This window comes from Pseudorca crassidens, chromosome 20 (assembly GCF_039906515.1).
Source record: "Pseudorca crassidens isolate mPseCra1 chromosome 20, mPseCra1.hap1, whole genome shotgun sequence".
NCBI lineage: Eukaryota > Metazoa > Chordata > Mammalia > Artiodactyla > Delphinidae > Pseudorca > Pseudorca crassidens.
Genome location: NC_090315.1, coordinates 21,263,799 through 21,280,234, shown reverse-complemented (window position 1 = coordinate 21,280,234; position 16,436 = coordinate 21,263,799). Strand labels below are relative to the sequence as shown.

The 16,436-nt window shown below is 47.4% G+C and overlaps 1 protein-coding gene across 6 annotated transcripts in view; it reads left to right on the top strand.

The window, feature by feature from the left end:
• The window catches only part of ZNF536 (zinc finger protein 536), a 418,725-nt gene that overhangs the window by 256,162 nt on the left and 146,127 nt on the right, over nt 1-16,436 (top strand). For 5 of the 6 annotated variants that reach the window (XM_067717883.1, XM_067717882.1, XM_067717884.1 and 2 more), the window contains exons 5-6: nt 4,303-4,455; nt 9,932-9,985. In XM_067717883.1, coding sequence (XP_067573984.1) covers nt 4,303-4,455; nt 9,932-9,985 — 207 coding nt within the window. The remainder of the gene's footprint in view (nt 1-4,302; nt 4,456-9,931; nt 9,986-16,436) is intronic. The other variant, XM_067717885.1, reaches the window with a different exon arrangement.

Genomic DNA, 16,436 nt, shown 5'->3' with positions numbered 1-16,436 from the left:
ATATGTATTATATATAAGGTGTACAGTATAGTGATTCACAATTTTTAAATGTTATGCTCCATTTATAGCGATTATAAAACATTGGCTATATTCCCCGTGTTGTACAATATATCCTTGTAGCTTATTTTATACCTAATAGTTTACACCTCTTAGTTCCCTACCCCTATATTGCCCTTCCCTCTTCCCCTCCCCACTGGTAACCACTGATTTGTTCTTTATAACTGTGAGTCTGTTTCTTTTTCTTTTATATTCAGTAGTTTGTTGTATTTTTTAGATTCCTCATGTAAGTGATAACATACAGTATTTGTCTTTCTCTGTCTGACTTATTTCACTTAGCATAATACCCTCCAGGTCCATCCATGTTGTTGCAAATGGCAAAATTTCATTCTTTTTTATGGCTGAGTAGTATTCCATTATATATATATGTGTGTGTGTGTCACATCTTCTTTATCCATGCATCTGTTGATGGACGCTTAGGTTGCTTCCATATCTTGGCAATTATAAACAATGTTGCTATGAACATTGGGGTGCATGTATCTTTTCCAATTAGTGTTTTTGTTTCTTTTGGATATATACCCAGGAATGCAATTGCTGGGTCATACAGTAGTTCTATTTTTAGTTTTTTGAGAAACCTCCTAAATTCTTGAAACAAAACTTGAAATGATTGGATCCATGTCCTCTTTTTTATCTAACCACTCTCAGCTTGTAGGAACAGGAGAAAGCTTGCAGAGTTTTTGAAACCTACTACAATTCACCTGTTCTAGGCTGAAACTTGGGAAGGGTTGCATGTATCGTCTATGTTCCCCTGGAATATTATTTGCTGCCACCATATATAAGACATCCATTCCTGAAGAATAGATCCCATATTATTTAGTGGGGTCAAGAAAAGAAACAGGGGTCCCAGGAGTTACTTCTCATCCCTTTCCGCATCCTATGAGAGCCAGAGCTCACCCAGGCTGAGGCTGTGTTGCCTGTAGCCAGATGCCCCAACTCTCAGGGACACCCCAGCCTCTAGGAGCTGGCAGCGCTCCTTTCACAGAGAAGCAGGAGGAACAGCCAGTGGGGCTGAGGCCGACCTCTGTTCACACGCCCACCTTCAGCGTCCTCCACACATTTAGAGAAAGTGTCTGATCAGAGGGAAGAGATACTGCAGATTTTAGGAAAAGGAAAATTTCTTTAAAAGCTCATACCAATCCACAATCGGCCTGACAAAGGACCACAGGTGTCATTTTTATGATGCTTCTTCCTTTCTGTCGTGTGTTTCCTGGAAGGGCTGGGGAAGGGCTGGTCTGTCCGTAAGCAGGACCCGTGGTTCTTCCCCGGCCAGCTGTGTGTGGCCACAGGCAGAGCCTCGGGACTCCATCTGGGGAGCCTTGCAGAAGGACAGCTGCTAGTGCTTTTACGCTCTGGGCGGGTAGAGAAGGAATCGGAGAGCAGCCTCGTCTTCCCCTCTGACTGAGCCCCTTGAGCTCTCAGCGGGGCTGGGCTCAGTTTAGCGCACCTTGTTCCTCGATACCCGTCCAGGTGTAGGCAGGGACCCACACACAGGCCCTGTGAGTGTGCGGCTCAGCGGGCCTTCCTCTGCCATCACTGACTGACTGTACTTGGCTTTCAGCCTCTCCGGGCACTTCCTGGGACCACCCACAATTCCCCTTCATCGTTGCTCAAGTTTGTTTTTCTAGTTGGATTAGTCTAAGAGTAAACGCCACAGGCCTTCTGGCCCTCCAAAAAAACAAAACAAAACAAAACAAAACAAAAACAGAAAAAACATTCTGTGTAAAGTGAAAATTAGACTCTTAAATCTGCAAAGAAAGCTGTTTATCTTACAAATTCATTCTTTTTATTGGGCCACACATATCCAAGATAGAAAGATAAAAGGAAGACAGATACAGGCCATTGCTTAGAGTGACATATAGTGAGATACAGCTCATCCTCACCTTCTGTAAAGCCGGCGGGAGCACAGGGCAGCGGCCTTATCTGTCTATTTATCTATATTGTGCCCTGGGCCGGGGCTCACCAAAAGCTGCAGTGGAAATATGTTCCCCAAACTCTCTATTCTCTTCTGTTGGACAGCCCTGCCTTGGACTGCTCCCCAGGGGCTCCGACGGAGGAGGATCTGGGGAAGGTGCTCAGCTGCAGACCGTGGGACACGAGGACAGGCAGGGATGCAACATCAAAAACCCACACCTGCCTACTCCTGTCCTGAAGTCAACACTTAGTTCTGCTCATCATTCAAATGGACAGCTCATGGCCTCCTACCTTAAATAGGGTGTCTTAACCCTGTTGCAGGGAGCACTTGGCAGAATTTTAATCAGGCTCGTTGTTATTTTAAGCTGACCTCATGATACCACAAAAGGAATGAGTAATGCTGGGAGGGCAAATGCAACAGGTTTGGGGTTGGTGTGGCTTGGGGGTGGTGGAGGGAGATGGGTAAGAGATGGCCTCTCAGCTGTTTATAACTAGGATGCGGTTGACTTGGAATTGGCATCTGGCATCTGGCCATTGTTCTCCTGGGCTCTCAACAGACTGGCTCTTTAAGACAGAGGTGGTGGCAGCCCTGGTGGACTTGACCTGCGGACAGGGACTTCCTGCTAGGACTGCATGTGGGACATTTGTTTGCCGTGACCTGGCAACACTCTCTTGTGCCTGTTATCCCTTATCAGCAGCCCAATAGCCATCTTTGGTAGTCTCTCCACAGTCATGTGGACAACCACAAAGCTAGTGCCAGGTCGAGTGAGTTCTAGATGTGGATGAACTGTGTCCCCCTCCCTGTGTAAAATTACGAGGAAAAAAAAAAAGCTGGGCAGTTAGACCTTTTGAACAGCTTTTCCAAGGATGGTTAGAAGAGTTGTGGAGAATAGGATTAAAAGTGAGCCTTCAAGGAAAATTTCTAGGGTGATGATGCCATCGTGCACAGTCCAAATTCAGAGAGGATGCTCGAAGCCAAAGGGTTTCCACGGTTGCACCGAGCAAACATCCAAATAAGAATTAAGTGCGACTGCCTTCATCTTGTTCATGGCCTGTAAGTCTGTCCCTTTTGGCTGTGAGCAGAGAACACCAGGAACGGATGTTGAAGAATAAAAGCAATTTGCATTTTCCATTGCTTGGAAGGTACAAATCTTGTTTTTTTTTTGCTCTCTGCAGAACTCACAGGTCTGCTTATTATCCCAGAAGGTCCCCTTGTTCTCATGGTGAAATCTACCAGGAGACCTAGAGGGTGGGCCGGAAGCTGCGGCCAGGACCCTGCCAGCCTCGGGAGCTTGGGTTATGTGCCAGGCGGCAGCCTCCAGCCCTGCGGGGAGGCCAGAGGAGAAGGCTTGCCTGCCTCCCCTTCTCGAGATGCAGAGTCCCAGCTCCTGCCCTGCTCCCCTGATGTCGCCTCTTTGACAACATGATGTCAGGCCTCGGGTGTTGCAATAACATATCCTCCAACCACTAGATATTTTCACAGTTTTATTTACTATTATGTCCCATCATTTCTGTGCAGAAGGCAGCCGTATGTAAATTTTATTCCATTTTCTAATGGTTTGGGTTACATAACAAATAACAGCAGGAAGGAAAATTTGTATTGATACTTTACAGAGGAAGTTCTCAGGTCACTGCACAAAGATTTAACTGCAGTGCTCTAAGTTTATGGGAGTTTTGCAGCTGAGTTTCTGCACATGACTTTGAATATGTCACTATATGTTTATCATGGGCTAATTGTGGAACCGCATTTCCATACTTTTTCTTCTCCCTTTCATGAGATTACACCAGCCAGCGATGGAGGCAAGACTCTACAAGGAAGAAATGATCAGTTTGGGATAATTTTCTTTCCTGTCCCAAAATAGCTGTACGTCTGCATGTCTTGGGGACTCAGCCGAGACACATTTTTTTTCATTTGTTGCCTGATATAATGCAAATGTGATTTCGATCCTATAGCAAACTCTCCAGCTAGTCCATATTATAAATTAATCAGACTCAACAACCACCAGCATTTTTAAACTTTTGAAAAAAAATGTTTAATAGGAGCTAAGCAAAAGAAGAAATCAAACCAGCTGCTGACACAGCTGTTTCTTTTCTTGTTTAATTCAGTTCAATATAAAGGTACCATATGCTGCTTAAAATGATGATAGGAAAGATGAAATAATTTAAGAGAATAACAAGAAAATACGTGAATTGTCAGCATTCTGTCAGATTGAAAGAATGAAATAGACAGGTGTACTATTGACACGTTTAGCCTTGTGTGGTGTTGGCAGTTTTGGTGCGAACAACTTCTGACATGTGCTGAAGTGATGTGAGAATATTTCTCCTCCATTGCAGACATTGGAGAGGAGGCTGGGAGATCTGCCGGCGTCCAGCAGCCCGCACTGCTTCGAGACAGGAGCCTGGGCTCGGCCATGAAGGACTGCCCGTACTGTGGGAAAACCTTCCGGACATCCCATCACCTAAAGGTCCACCTGAGGATACACACAGGTGAGGGATCCAGGTGCACAGCTCGAAGGAGGAGGCCCAGGGCTGCCATGCCCCTGTCCTCGGTCCACCCTCTGTGGGCCTATCCGTGCACCATTGTGTGGGTCTGAACCGACCCTAACGACCCAGTTCTTTACTCCATACTCACCCCCCTGAATGACACATGGACATGTGGACATGGATCTCCCATGGTCCAGGCCTGGGATGATGATGCTTTGTCCGAGGCCCTGTGACATTTTGCTGATGGCATCCTTCTGCTGCCCTGGAGTAGCACCTCCCACATCCTCACATGGACCAGGGGTCTTTCAGGTGCAAATGATGAGAACCCAGCTCAAACTCTAAATATACAAGGGCACGTAGGAGGTCTTTGAAGGCAGGCTGGCTTCTAGCCCAGCTGGGGTTACGTGCCTACACCTGGGACTGGATAGATGGAGAGGAGGGTGGGTGGCTCTCCACTGGGTCTCCTCAAAAGAAAACTCGAGACGCTCTTAACCAAGCCACTGGACCACTGTGGTCATTTCCCCTGTTACGGCGTTGTCCGAGCCCCTCAAGGTGAGGGCTTCTCTTGGTCTCTCTGTCTTGTCTCTCGGTCATGGTTCTTGTGAGCTTTTCTGCTAGTTGTTTGCACATTGCCAATACAAAAAAAATCTCTCTGACATATGGACACCTCCATTTTCTTTGATTTTTCTCCTGACACTTTATCTATTGGAGTGTGAGCTGCTTCAGAGGATAGACAAATATGCCATCTATTTTCAAAAATAATTGTGGTCTGTTTCCCAAGGAATCAATAAAGCTTAGGGTTGTGAAGGATATTTAGTGTGTACGGGCCTCATGTGCAGCATGTGGTTAAAGACAAGGTGCCCTCACCTGGACCCTCACCTGTGCCTGCAAATCCCCCTGACACCCAGAGGAGCCCTGAGGACAGGTGGCAGTGGGATGGGCTGCTGTCTTTATTCTCAGCCTGGGTGCAGTTGGGCATCACCACTGTCCCTCCCTGTCCTGGAGCACTTCTCTCATGGGGTCACCCCAGGGCAAAGAGGGGTCTCCTAAAATTACGTGCCAAGCTTGCTCACTCTCCAGGGTCCATGGGACCCGACCCACCTTGCCCATCTTCACCCTTATCACCACCCTGCGACCCCATTGCCTTCTTCCTGCTCCTCCAATGCAGAGTGCTTGCTTCTGCCGCAGGACCTCTGCACCTACTGCCCCCTCCACCTGGAATGTTCTTCCTCCAGGTGGTCACTGGGGGCTTAGCCTCATGTGATCTCTTCAGAGAGATTGCGTGACTACCCTGCCTGAAATATCCCTCATGCCCCTGCTTTATTTTCTCCATAGACTTAACACCTTCTGAAATTATCTTGTTCAGTTCAGTTGTTCATTTCCTTCTGTGTTGTCTGTCTTCCACCAAGTAGAATGTGAAGGTGTAATATTATCCATCTATTTAATTGCTGTAGAACCCCGGGGCCTACAAGAGCACCTTGCAGTAAACTGCAGCTTACGGGGGCATGGTACATTTATTTGAGAGGTTGAATGACAGAACAAATAAGTGAGTGACCCTACTCCTGCAATGCCTGCCCTGTGACGGGTAGCACAGAGGGGACAAGTGCAGTGGGGAACATGGACCCTTCCCTAGGGAACCTGTGGTTCTTTGGGAAAGGTACCCTGCACACGTGAGCTGGTCAGAAGCCACAGTGTGGCAGCCAGGCTGCAGGTGCTAGATTTCTGGCTATGGATGGAAGACCTTTCCGCAGGAGCTTCATGAGGAGTCCCTTAGTTCCTGCCTCAGGGCCTTTGCACTTCTCTGTAAGATAGGTCACCAGCTTGCACCCTCACCTTCAGAGTTTGGCACCAATGTCCCCTTCTCAGTAAGCTCTTCCCAGTGATGGGGCTCAAGGAGAGGCAGCTCAGCTTTCTCAGATCATGGTAATTTCCACTTTCCTCCCCAGGTTGGAGCCGGGTCCCCTAGTGTTGTGGTGGTTGGGAGGGACCCACAGACCGTCAGGACATGGGAGACAGTCCACCAGGGCACCCACGGTCTCACTGCCTACAGGAGTGTGGAGACCTGGCCAGGCGGGTGCTGTGATACTTCCCTTTCATGTGATGTGGATACAGGCTCCTGGGCCAGGTTTCCCAGGTTCAGGATGGCTCACAACAGGTGAGGCCGGCCCTGCCGGGGAGTGTGGGTCTGGAAGGAAAGGGGCAGTGCCTCCCAACCAGGAGCTCTGCTGCCCCTGGGGGCCCCTACCCCCATCAGCTTGCCTGTGGTTCGAGTGGAAACGCCACAGAATATTCTTGGTAAATTAGGACTGAAGCTGGCAGAAAGAAGTCTTGCTGAACCTGGGTGGAAACAAATGGATACTGTTTTTAGAAGTTTTAAAGCTTGAGAAAGATTATGTTTTTCCAAACTTCTGCTTCTTTTGCGTCACAAACTTCCGAAGTTTGTGATCAATAGTCTTTGGAGACACAGAGAGAAGCAAGACAGGGCCACGGACAGAGGCATTCCAGAAACTTCCCAGAATAAGGGTGAAAATGAAAGAAGCCATGGAAACATCACACCACCAGCCCTCCTCGGAAACAGAATTTGCAGTGTTTAAAAGGCAGAATGGTAACCAGATAAAGATCAATTTCCTTTTATCAAAGAACAAAGAAGTTGGAAAATGCTTACACTTGCGCTTCTGAACAGAACAGAAAGTGTTACACGTTATAAATCACCAAAGTAAAACATCCATTATGACAATATAAAAGTGTAGATTACGTGTAATTAAAAATCAAAATCAAGTGGCCTGTTAATGAATGAGTTAATAGGGGCCCCAGTTGTGGAGATGTCCTGTACTGCCTTCCCCTTCCTCTTTGCGGTTTTGTATTTCCCAGTGACATGGCCAGAGGACAGCAGTCTCCAAAATAGAAGAGTTGTTTTCCAAGATGCCATCTTTTGAAGTTTTTCTATAATGGACCCATACGAGCACATTAAAAATCCAATGTGTAATAAATATATTTTAATTGGTCTGGATATGAGGTGGAACATTCTCTGTGTCTTTCTGTCCTACTCCATCTCTATGGGAAGTTTTGATCGTATAGCATCAACTCTGATAAAAACACTTTCCATTATTAACTCCACTACATTAACTCAGTTACTGCTCTTCTTCTCCCAACACCTGTTTAGTAGAGAGGTTCTGAGCAGATGCACCAGTCAGGTTGCTTTGAACACCTGTGGGCTGGGCAGAGCCTGCAGGTAGCAAGAACGTTTCTGTTGGCCCCCAAGCTCCAGCCAGGTCCATGCGTGATGGAGGGGAGGCACCCAGAGTACCCTCACATCCTAGGGGCTGCCCCTCTCCGGCTCCTGCAGGGCAGACGTTGATTGCTGCCCACACAGGGAAGGCTGAACTTCTCTCCTATTTGAAGGTTGGGCTGATTAGGACCCAATCACTGGACGTGTGCGATTTGTCTTCTAGAGTACACTGCCGGTGATCGGAATTCAGAGCCAATCAGTAAGGAGACTTTGTCAGTTAGGGTTCTCCAGGGAAACAGTGTGCGTGTGTGTGCATGTGTGTGTGTATACACATCTATGTACATGTACATATATACGCATCTATATACATATACATACATATCTATATACATATATACACATCTATATACATATATACACATCTATATACAAATATATACACATCTATATACAAATATACACACATCTATATACAAATATACACACATCTATATACATATATAGATACATCAATATACATATATACATCTATAAATATACATATATATACAAATATATATCTAGACATATATATATACACATCTGTGTACATATACATATATACACATCAATATATATATACATATAGAGAGAGACAGAGAGAGAGAGAGAGGTCTTTATTATAAGGAATTGGCTCACTTGATTATAGAGGCTGAGAAGTCCCCTGATCTGCAGCTGGTCAGCTGGAGGCCCCAGAGAGTGGATGGTATAAGTCCCAGTCTGAGATGGAGTCCCAGCTCAAACAGAGAGCTCCCTTACTCAGATCTGTTCTATTCAAGCCTTCCAAGGATTGGATGAGGCCCACCCGCACTGGGGAGGGCAATCTGCTTTCTCAGTCTACTATTCAAATGTTACTCTCATCCAGAAACACCCTCACAGACACATCCAGAATATGTTTGACCAAATATCTGGGCAGCCCTTGGCCCTGTAAAGCTGTTGCATAAAATTAACCATCTCAAAGATGCGTCAGCAAGCGCTTAGTCATCCCATGCAACAGGAGGCGGGGATGCCCCCAGGTGGCCCCTGGCCGAGACCAGCCAGTCATTCCTTTATTGGCTGCCTGCAAATGTACTCCATCCGTTCCCTCACTACCCCCTCCTCCAGGTACTACATTGGGGACACCCTGAAGGGTCCAGTGTGTCTGTTTTGTGCAGGAGGTAGGCAGGCGCTGATCAGTTCCTGAAAGGCTGGAGGGGTGTGCCTTCCCCACTAGCCCCAGGAGGGTGTAACACCCCATGTGATGACCCACCTGTGTGTCAGGTTTCCCAGGGGGTGCCTGTTGTCTCAGGAAGGCCATTTTAGAGAAATATAATAAGCAAGCTCACTCATGAAAACTTGGAGGCACTAAAGTTCAGAGACTAATTAAAAATAAATCTCATTAGTTTTTTCCTCTCTCAAACTATGCTAGTGGTTTATTAATCTGGTTTTGATTTGCTGCATGTGTTGGTCTGGCCCTGAGTTGGGCATCTCTTTATGGACTAGATTTGTACAGGGAAGCCAGCCGTGGTTCTCCAGGGGTCTCAGGGTGGGCTGAGGGGCATGCCCAGCACTGCCCACCCTACTGGGTGCTGCCTCAGTGATAGAGCGGCTGAGCGCTGCCCGGGTGGGATGCACGGAGTGCCCTCCTTGGCTCTCACCTGCATTCTTGGCACCAGACCCGAGGCTCCTCTGTCCTGATGGAGCCAAAGGGGACTGTGGAGGTGAGAAGTCTTCTCTCCTGCAGCCCCTCCAAAGAGTTGTGTGCCCTCCCTGTGGGGAAGGCACAGCCTGGGAGTTTTCTTGCCTCATGACTGAAGCTGTCTACACAGCATGACAGCAACTGGCTGCCCACAGAAAAATTCAGCCAACAAGGATAGTATAACATCAACAATGACAGTAACTGTAGTCACCACTCTCTGTGCACTCACGTGTGCAAGCACCGCTTGCTGCTCCTGGATTATTATTATTCGCCCCTTAATCCTCACAGCACTTTGGAGACCAGGTTCCAAATCCCCCCTTATCCTGCCCCGTCCCCTTTGCAAGGGGAGGGAACTGAGCCTCAAAGACGTGAAGCTACCCACCCAGAGTTGCCCAGCGTTGATTACAGGTCATACTCCAGATCTGCCTATTTAGAATTCCATTCTATTAACCACTGCACTGTATTGCTATTTTTACTTTTCTGGGTGAATTTTTGGCTTGTTTTAGGGAATTAATGCAACATTTCTTTGACAGTGTGTGTCCACACCATAACCAGCTGGAGGAAAGGAAGTGACTTGTACCCACAAGGTGTGTTGACGCAGCCTCCCAGCGATTTAAAAGGGAAGTACTGTGCACCCTGGCTCCTCCTTGCTCCCTAACTCAGACTGGCCTGAGGCCTCCTTGACCCGCTTGCCTCCAGTTCCCACCAGCCCAATGAGCTTAGGGAGGCGGTGGGGCAAGGAAATGGCTACTGTGGCTGGTGGAGGCCCCCTGACCCCTGGCATGGAAAGTGGGGTGGAATTAGACGCTGGCATAGTGGAGATGATAAACTCCTGATGCCTTTTTGGAAACTGCCTTTCAACCAAGCAGCGACTGGTCTGTGGATGTGGGTGGAAATGAAAGTTCAGCCCGCCTAAGCTAGGTGCCTTCAGCCTGATACACACACAGCTTACCTTTGATGCTTTTGCGTCTCCTCTTCTGGTGAGGTTACCAGGCTGTTTCAACATTTATAAAAGCACATTGAATAAATGTTCAGAAAAGGATTGGTTAAAATGGGCGCTCTTCCCATTTCCTCTTCTAAAAGAAGAGCATTGAGTTATTCTTAGTGGGGGACAGATACCTGCGTAATGATGAGAAAACAAAAAGACCCATTTGCCCGAAAGGAGACGATTCCTTTTTTTCTTTTTGTTTTGAATTAAAATTCTGTCGTTTTTCTAAGATGAACTAAAAGCCCATTTCCTTCTTCCACAGTCCCCCATCCTTGCTTTTCCTGCCTTAATGACATCCCAAACTTTTGTTGAAAATAATTGATTGAATTTAAATTTCCTTAAAAGTTTAAGAGGTAACGTTACAGTATAAATTTCCTACCAAACACTAAGTAGGGAAATATCCATTAGTGAAATTAACTACAGTTTCTAGGTAGCTAACAATGTACCGTATACAGTAGGGCATGTCTAATGAACACTGCAGTGGGTGATATTTCATTATACAAATTAATGCTCACATTTTAATGGGAAAGTCACATAATGAATCTCGGCTTCAGTGACAGCAATTAGAGACACAGATTGTCCCCTTCTGGACAAGGCACTGTTTAGCAATAAGCAGCTGTGTGAAAAGTCTTCAGGTTTACAACATATATATGCTTTGGGGGAATTAGTGTACAATTTATATTAATGTACTGAAGCTTCTCTGCAAAGGCACGACCGTATTTATCTCTCCTGGTATTAACTAAGTAAAGACATGTAGAAAGACTAAATAAATATCAAATAGAGGATGCAAATACGGGAAAATATTAGGTTACCCAACTTAAAAGTGAAAACACTTTTGGGGTTTTAACACACACACACACGAGAAAGTTAGAAACATGAAGCCCTTCTTAAAAGCTTGATAAAGGGATTTCCAACGAGAATAAAATGAATCCCCCTGTTATTTTTGGAGAAGCACTATAGGGAACTTGCTCTGAATAGTTCCAGAATAACTCCCCAGAACAGTGAGGTTTCCTTGAATATCAAGTGCAAAGTGAGGCTCAGAATGATGAAAGACATGACCATGTAAAAATAGGTACAATGAACTAATTAAACCACTTGGTCATATATTTCTTAAAATTTATGATACAACGACTTGGAGAAGTTATCGATATTCCAGAATTGAATATACATCTTATGCCATGTGTCAGTGGGTAGCTGGTTTAATGTAAGATGGTTCCAATAATTTCATTAGACCATGGAGTGATGAACTGATGATTTTTTAAATTTATTCCGCCTTTTCTAGCAAAACTCCCTTTTCTAGAAATGCATTGTTTGGGCCCACTTCTTATTCCTTTAAAATATTGTGAGAAGTTTCCCCACAGAAACCTACTGTTGTGGTTCCCTGCTTCCTTTGGTAGGTGAATGGCTCAACACTGGTCATCCTTTTCCCAGACACAAGTTTCATAGACCAGACCTGGTCTGCAGAACAGGGTCTTTGGCCCTCTCTGTGTTTGAAAAAGTTTTTAAGTACGTGCCAATATTTTAAAACTGGGATATTGCATGTAGAAATCTGGAAGCAAGGCTTTCCTTAGATAGAGGTCCTTGTGTCCACTGCTGGTGGCATTGGGTGGCAGTGGCCCTCCAGGAGAGGTGGGTGGCCCCCACCCCGCTGTTTCGCACACTCATCGTCTGCTCAGCTCTGAAAGCATCTGAGTGTATGGCTCCTGCAACAGGCAGATGCAAAGACATTGAATGCGAACATCGTGGAGGTGACCAGAGGGCTCATGTCACCCTGCAAAGCCTTGGGAAGTCTGTCCGATTCCCCCCAGTAGATTTGGACTCACTTATGGGTCTGAGGGCAGAGCTGCAGGGTCTGAGGTTGTCTGGGCCACGGGGCTGCACAGAACGTCTTTCCGAGTCTCAGGCAGAGCCCTGCCCGGGCGGGAGCAGGCTGGATGGGATGACGCTGACTAAGAAGCAGCTCTTAGCACAGGACTCGGCGTTTGTCAGTCGACGAAACCGAAGAGCAGACCTTGCCCATACCTCAGAGCCCGCTGAATGTGCTGACAGGTTTTTCCCACCCAGTCCAGGCCACTGTTGTGAGACATTTGCCTCCTGAGTGCTCTGAAATGTGCCCTCCAGGGAGGTTGCTTGGGAAACAGCTGGACTGTTTCCAGTGAAACGAGACCTTTGGGTGGCCAGGCTTCCCCAGGGGGATGTGCTCACCCCTGGGTCTGCCCACCAGAAACGCACCCCAGCCGGGGCTAGTGGTGGTCTCAAAAGCATTTCCTTGCACCCTTCGTAGTGATGAAGCCCAGGAAAGGCTTTAAGGCAGAGGACGATAGTGGTTATCCAAATCATTTAGGGGTTATAAAGAAAACAAAATCAGGTTTTTGTTCATTTTTAAAACGAAACGTCCAAAGCGGGTGGGTTTATCCCACGCAGCTCACTCTCGAGCATTTATCTGGGGAATTGGGTGGTAGGGGGCAGTCACCCAAATAGAGCCTCTCAGGAACTTGGAGGTGGAACCACGTGGAGAAACCACTGCGAGGGCTGTTCCAGGGTGTGTGCACGGGCGGTGCATGGAAGGCTTTCTAGAGCCTGTGCAGTCAAGATAATCCTTGAGGACTCCCGTTAAGTGGCCCCGAATTTACCAGGGCCTGGATCCTTGGAGGCTTAGATGCTAAGAATTAACCATTCTTGTTTCTCAGATGTGGCCTCTTTTCCCTGGAACAGTGGTGGTCAAGGCCTGTTTTTAACTTTAAAAGAACAGTGGGTCAAGTGAAGAGATCCTCTCCTGCACTGTGTGATGCGTATGTGATGTGTGGGATGTGTGTGTGATGTGTGGTGTGTGTTTGTGATGTGTGGTGTTTGTTTGTGATGTGTGTGTGTGTATGTGATGTATGGTGTGTATGTGTGTGTGTGTGTGTGATGTGTGGGGTGTGTGTGTGATGTATGTGTGTGTGTATGATGTGTAGTGTGTGATGTGTGTGTGTGATGTGTGATGTGTGTGTGTGGTGTGTATGTGTGTGTGTGATGTGTGCTGTGTATGTGTGTGTGTGTATCTGATGTGTGGTGTGTGTGTGTATCTGATGTGTGGTGTGTGTGTGTGGTGTGTGTGTATGTGGTGTGGTGTGTGTGTGTGTGGTGTATGTGATGTGTAGTGTGTGTGTATATGTGTGATGTGTGGTGTATATGTGTGATGTGTGGTGTGTGTGTGGTAAGTATGTGATGTGTGGTGTGTGTATGATGTGTGTGTGTGGTGTGTGTGTGTGATGTGTGGTGTGTGGTGTATGTGTGGTGTGTGATGTGTGGTGTGTGGTGTATGTGTGGTGTGTGATGTGTGGTGTGTGTGTGGTGTGTGATGTGTGGTGTGTGATGTGTGGTGTGTGTGTGGTGTGTGATGTGTGGTGTGTGATGTGTGGTGTGTGTGTGGTGTGTGATGTGTGGTGTGTGATGTGTGGTGTGTGTGTGGTGTGTGATGTGTGGTGTGTGATGTGTGGTGTGTGTGTGGTGTGTGATGTGTGGTGTGTGATGTGTGGTGTGTGTGTGGTGTGTGATGTGTGGTGTGTGTGTGATGTGTGGTGTGTGATGTGGTGTGTGTGTGTGTGATGTGTGGTGTGTGTGTGGTGTGTATGTGATGTGTAGTGTGTGTGATGTGTGGTGTGTGTGTGGTGTGTGTGATTGTGCGTGTGTATGTGTGTGATGTGTGGTGTGTGTGTGTGGTGAGTATGTGATGTGTGGTGTGTGTGTGATGTGTGGTGTGTGTGTGTGTGATGTGTGGTGTTTGTGTGTATGTGGTGTGTGGTGTGTATGTGTGGTGTGTATGTGATGTGTAGTGTGTGTGATGTGTGGTGTGTGTGTGGTGTGTGTGATTGTGCATGTGTATGTGTGTGATGTGTGGTGTGTGGTTGTGGTGAGTATGTGACGTGTGGTGTATATGTGTGATGTTTGGTGTGTGTGTTTGTAATGTATGTTGTGTGTATGTATGATGTGTGGTGTGTGTGAGTGTATGTGTGTGGGGTATGTGTGCCTCTTTCTTTAATGATCCTATGATATGTGTCCTCTCAAAGCCGTGAGAGTAGAGGCCTTGTCTCTTTGGTTCTTCACTCAATTCCCAGCACCAAGAGCAGTACTTGGGGGGTAGGGGGTGCTCATTCAATAGAGACTGTGTGAACGAATCCATGTGTTTCCGGGTGTGCGGGTACATACCTGTATGGACACGTATGCCTCTGGCATCATTCAGGAGACTTTGTCTAGCCCTTGACATGACTTTTAGAGTTGACATGATGCCATAGAGAACATGTGCTCCGACTTGCCACATTATAGGTCGGGGAAGCAAAGGTCCCAAGATAGGAATGCCCAGTGGAGCAAAAATAACACAGGTTCTCTGTCCCCAGTCCAGACTCTCCAAATGCCTCCTGGGGTCCAGAGGTCCAGACTAGCTTCCCTGCTACACTGTTCCACAGTACTGACCTCAAAGAGTACTTCCCAGGGAGGCTCTGTGTAGTGGTTTCCCACCCAGGCGCCACAGAGGGTCACGTGGGGGCCTTTGAAAGACCCCAGGGCCCAGTCTGTCCCGGGAACTCAGAATTTCTGGAGGTGGAAGTGGGACCAGGTATCAGCACTTTTGAAAGCTCCCCAAGCTGTTCCACTTTGGTTTTTCAAAATGTAATGTTTAGAGTTTTAGCATCAGAATCATCAGGGGCACTTACTAGAAGCACCCACTTCTGGACCCACCCCAGACCCAGGGAATCAGAACTGCTCTGCCTTAGGTCCCAGAACTGGTGTTTTATACTCTCCTGGGGATTCAAGGCTCAGTACAGTCTGACAACCACTGCTGCAGTGAGCATTTCAAGTGTGTGTCGCTTGGAAATCTACGCACATCTTCCGAGCATCCCTGCAGTCAGCCAGGAAAGGCAGTCCCCGCTCCACCCAGGCCTGGAGGGAAGGTCTACACTTTCTCTCTGCATCTCCTGCTGACGGATGCCCATGCATGCTCTACAAACCCTTTGCCAGATGCACTTAATCGTTTCCAGGTGCACTTTTGAAATGCAACCCGAGTCTCATCCAGTACCTGTAGGCACCTCTGCCAACTCTCACTGCAGGGCCCTCCCCCTGGGTTTACATCAACCTGTGGGCCAGGATCTTGAGTTCCTCATCAGGCTCTCCTACCACAAGCCCCACAGACACCCCCTCAGCTTCAGGGGCTGCCTCTTCTCCAACTGGCACTGGACTTCTAGGTCAGCCCGGAAGTACCCCGTCCACAGTGCCCATCCCACTGAGGGTCCCCTAGTCTCCGGTGAGATGTCCAAATAGCAGTGGCTGAAGTGAATCCAAGCCTCACACGGGGATTGACTTCAAGAAGTGGGAAATGGTGCCTGAAGCCGTTTGTACCTTTACATCAAAGGGGAGTGAGTCTTCCTCTAGATCCATGTCATTGGTCTAGAGACAGCGTGACCTTGTCATTCAGAGAAAGAGATCCCCAGATGGGAATCTGATGTGTCCAGAGGAAACCTTCAGCTGCTCGTAGGAGGGAAAGAGGAGCACACAGCCACCATTTGATGAGGCAGGCATAGCTTCTCCCAGGCTGGAGCGCACAGTCTGGAGGTGACCTGGAGTCCTCTGCTCAGAACCTGGGCTGGTGGTCCTCTTATTTACAAAATGCATGCATCCCCCCCACCCCACCCCCAACAAGTGCCTTACCCCCAAATGGCCTATGCCTGGAGAGCCGGGAGTCACGGCGTCAGCTGAGACTAGACACAGTAAAATGTCTCCAGAATACACCATTCACCCACGACTTGCTGTTGCTTTTAGATCAGTGTGTTTTACGATAGAATAGAGGAAGCCGTGGGGGATGCTTGAATTTCCTCGGAGAATTAATTGTGGATATTGACAGGGAGTTGTTGTGAACAAGCTCGTGGGAACTCTAACAGTCCCGTTCCTTCCAGAGAGCTTTTCGATTCCAAAGTCCAGAGAAGACCCTGGATTGCGAACACATTCTTGGAATATATTTACATCCGCATTTGTTTACCCTCCCCTTTTCCTCTCTCCTACAACGTAGGCAGGTC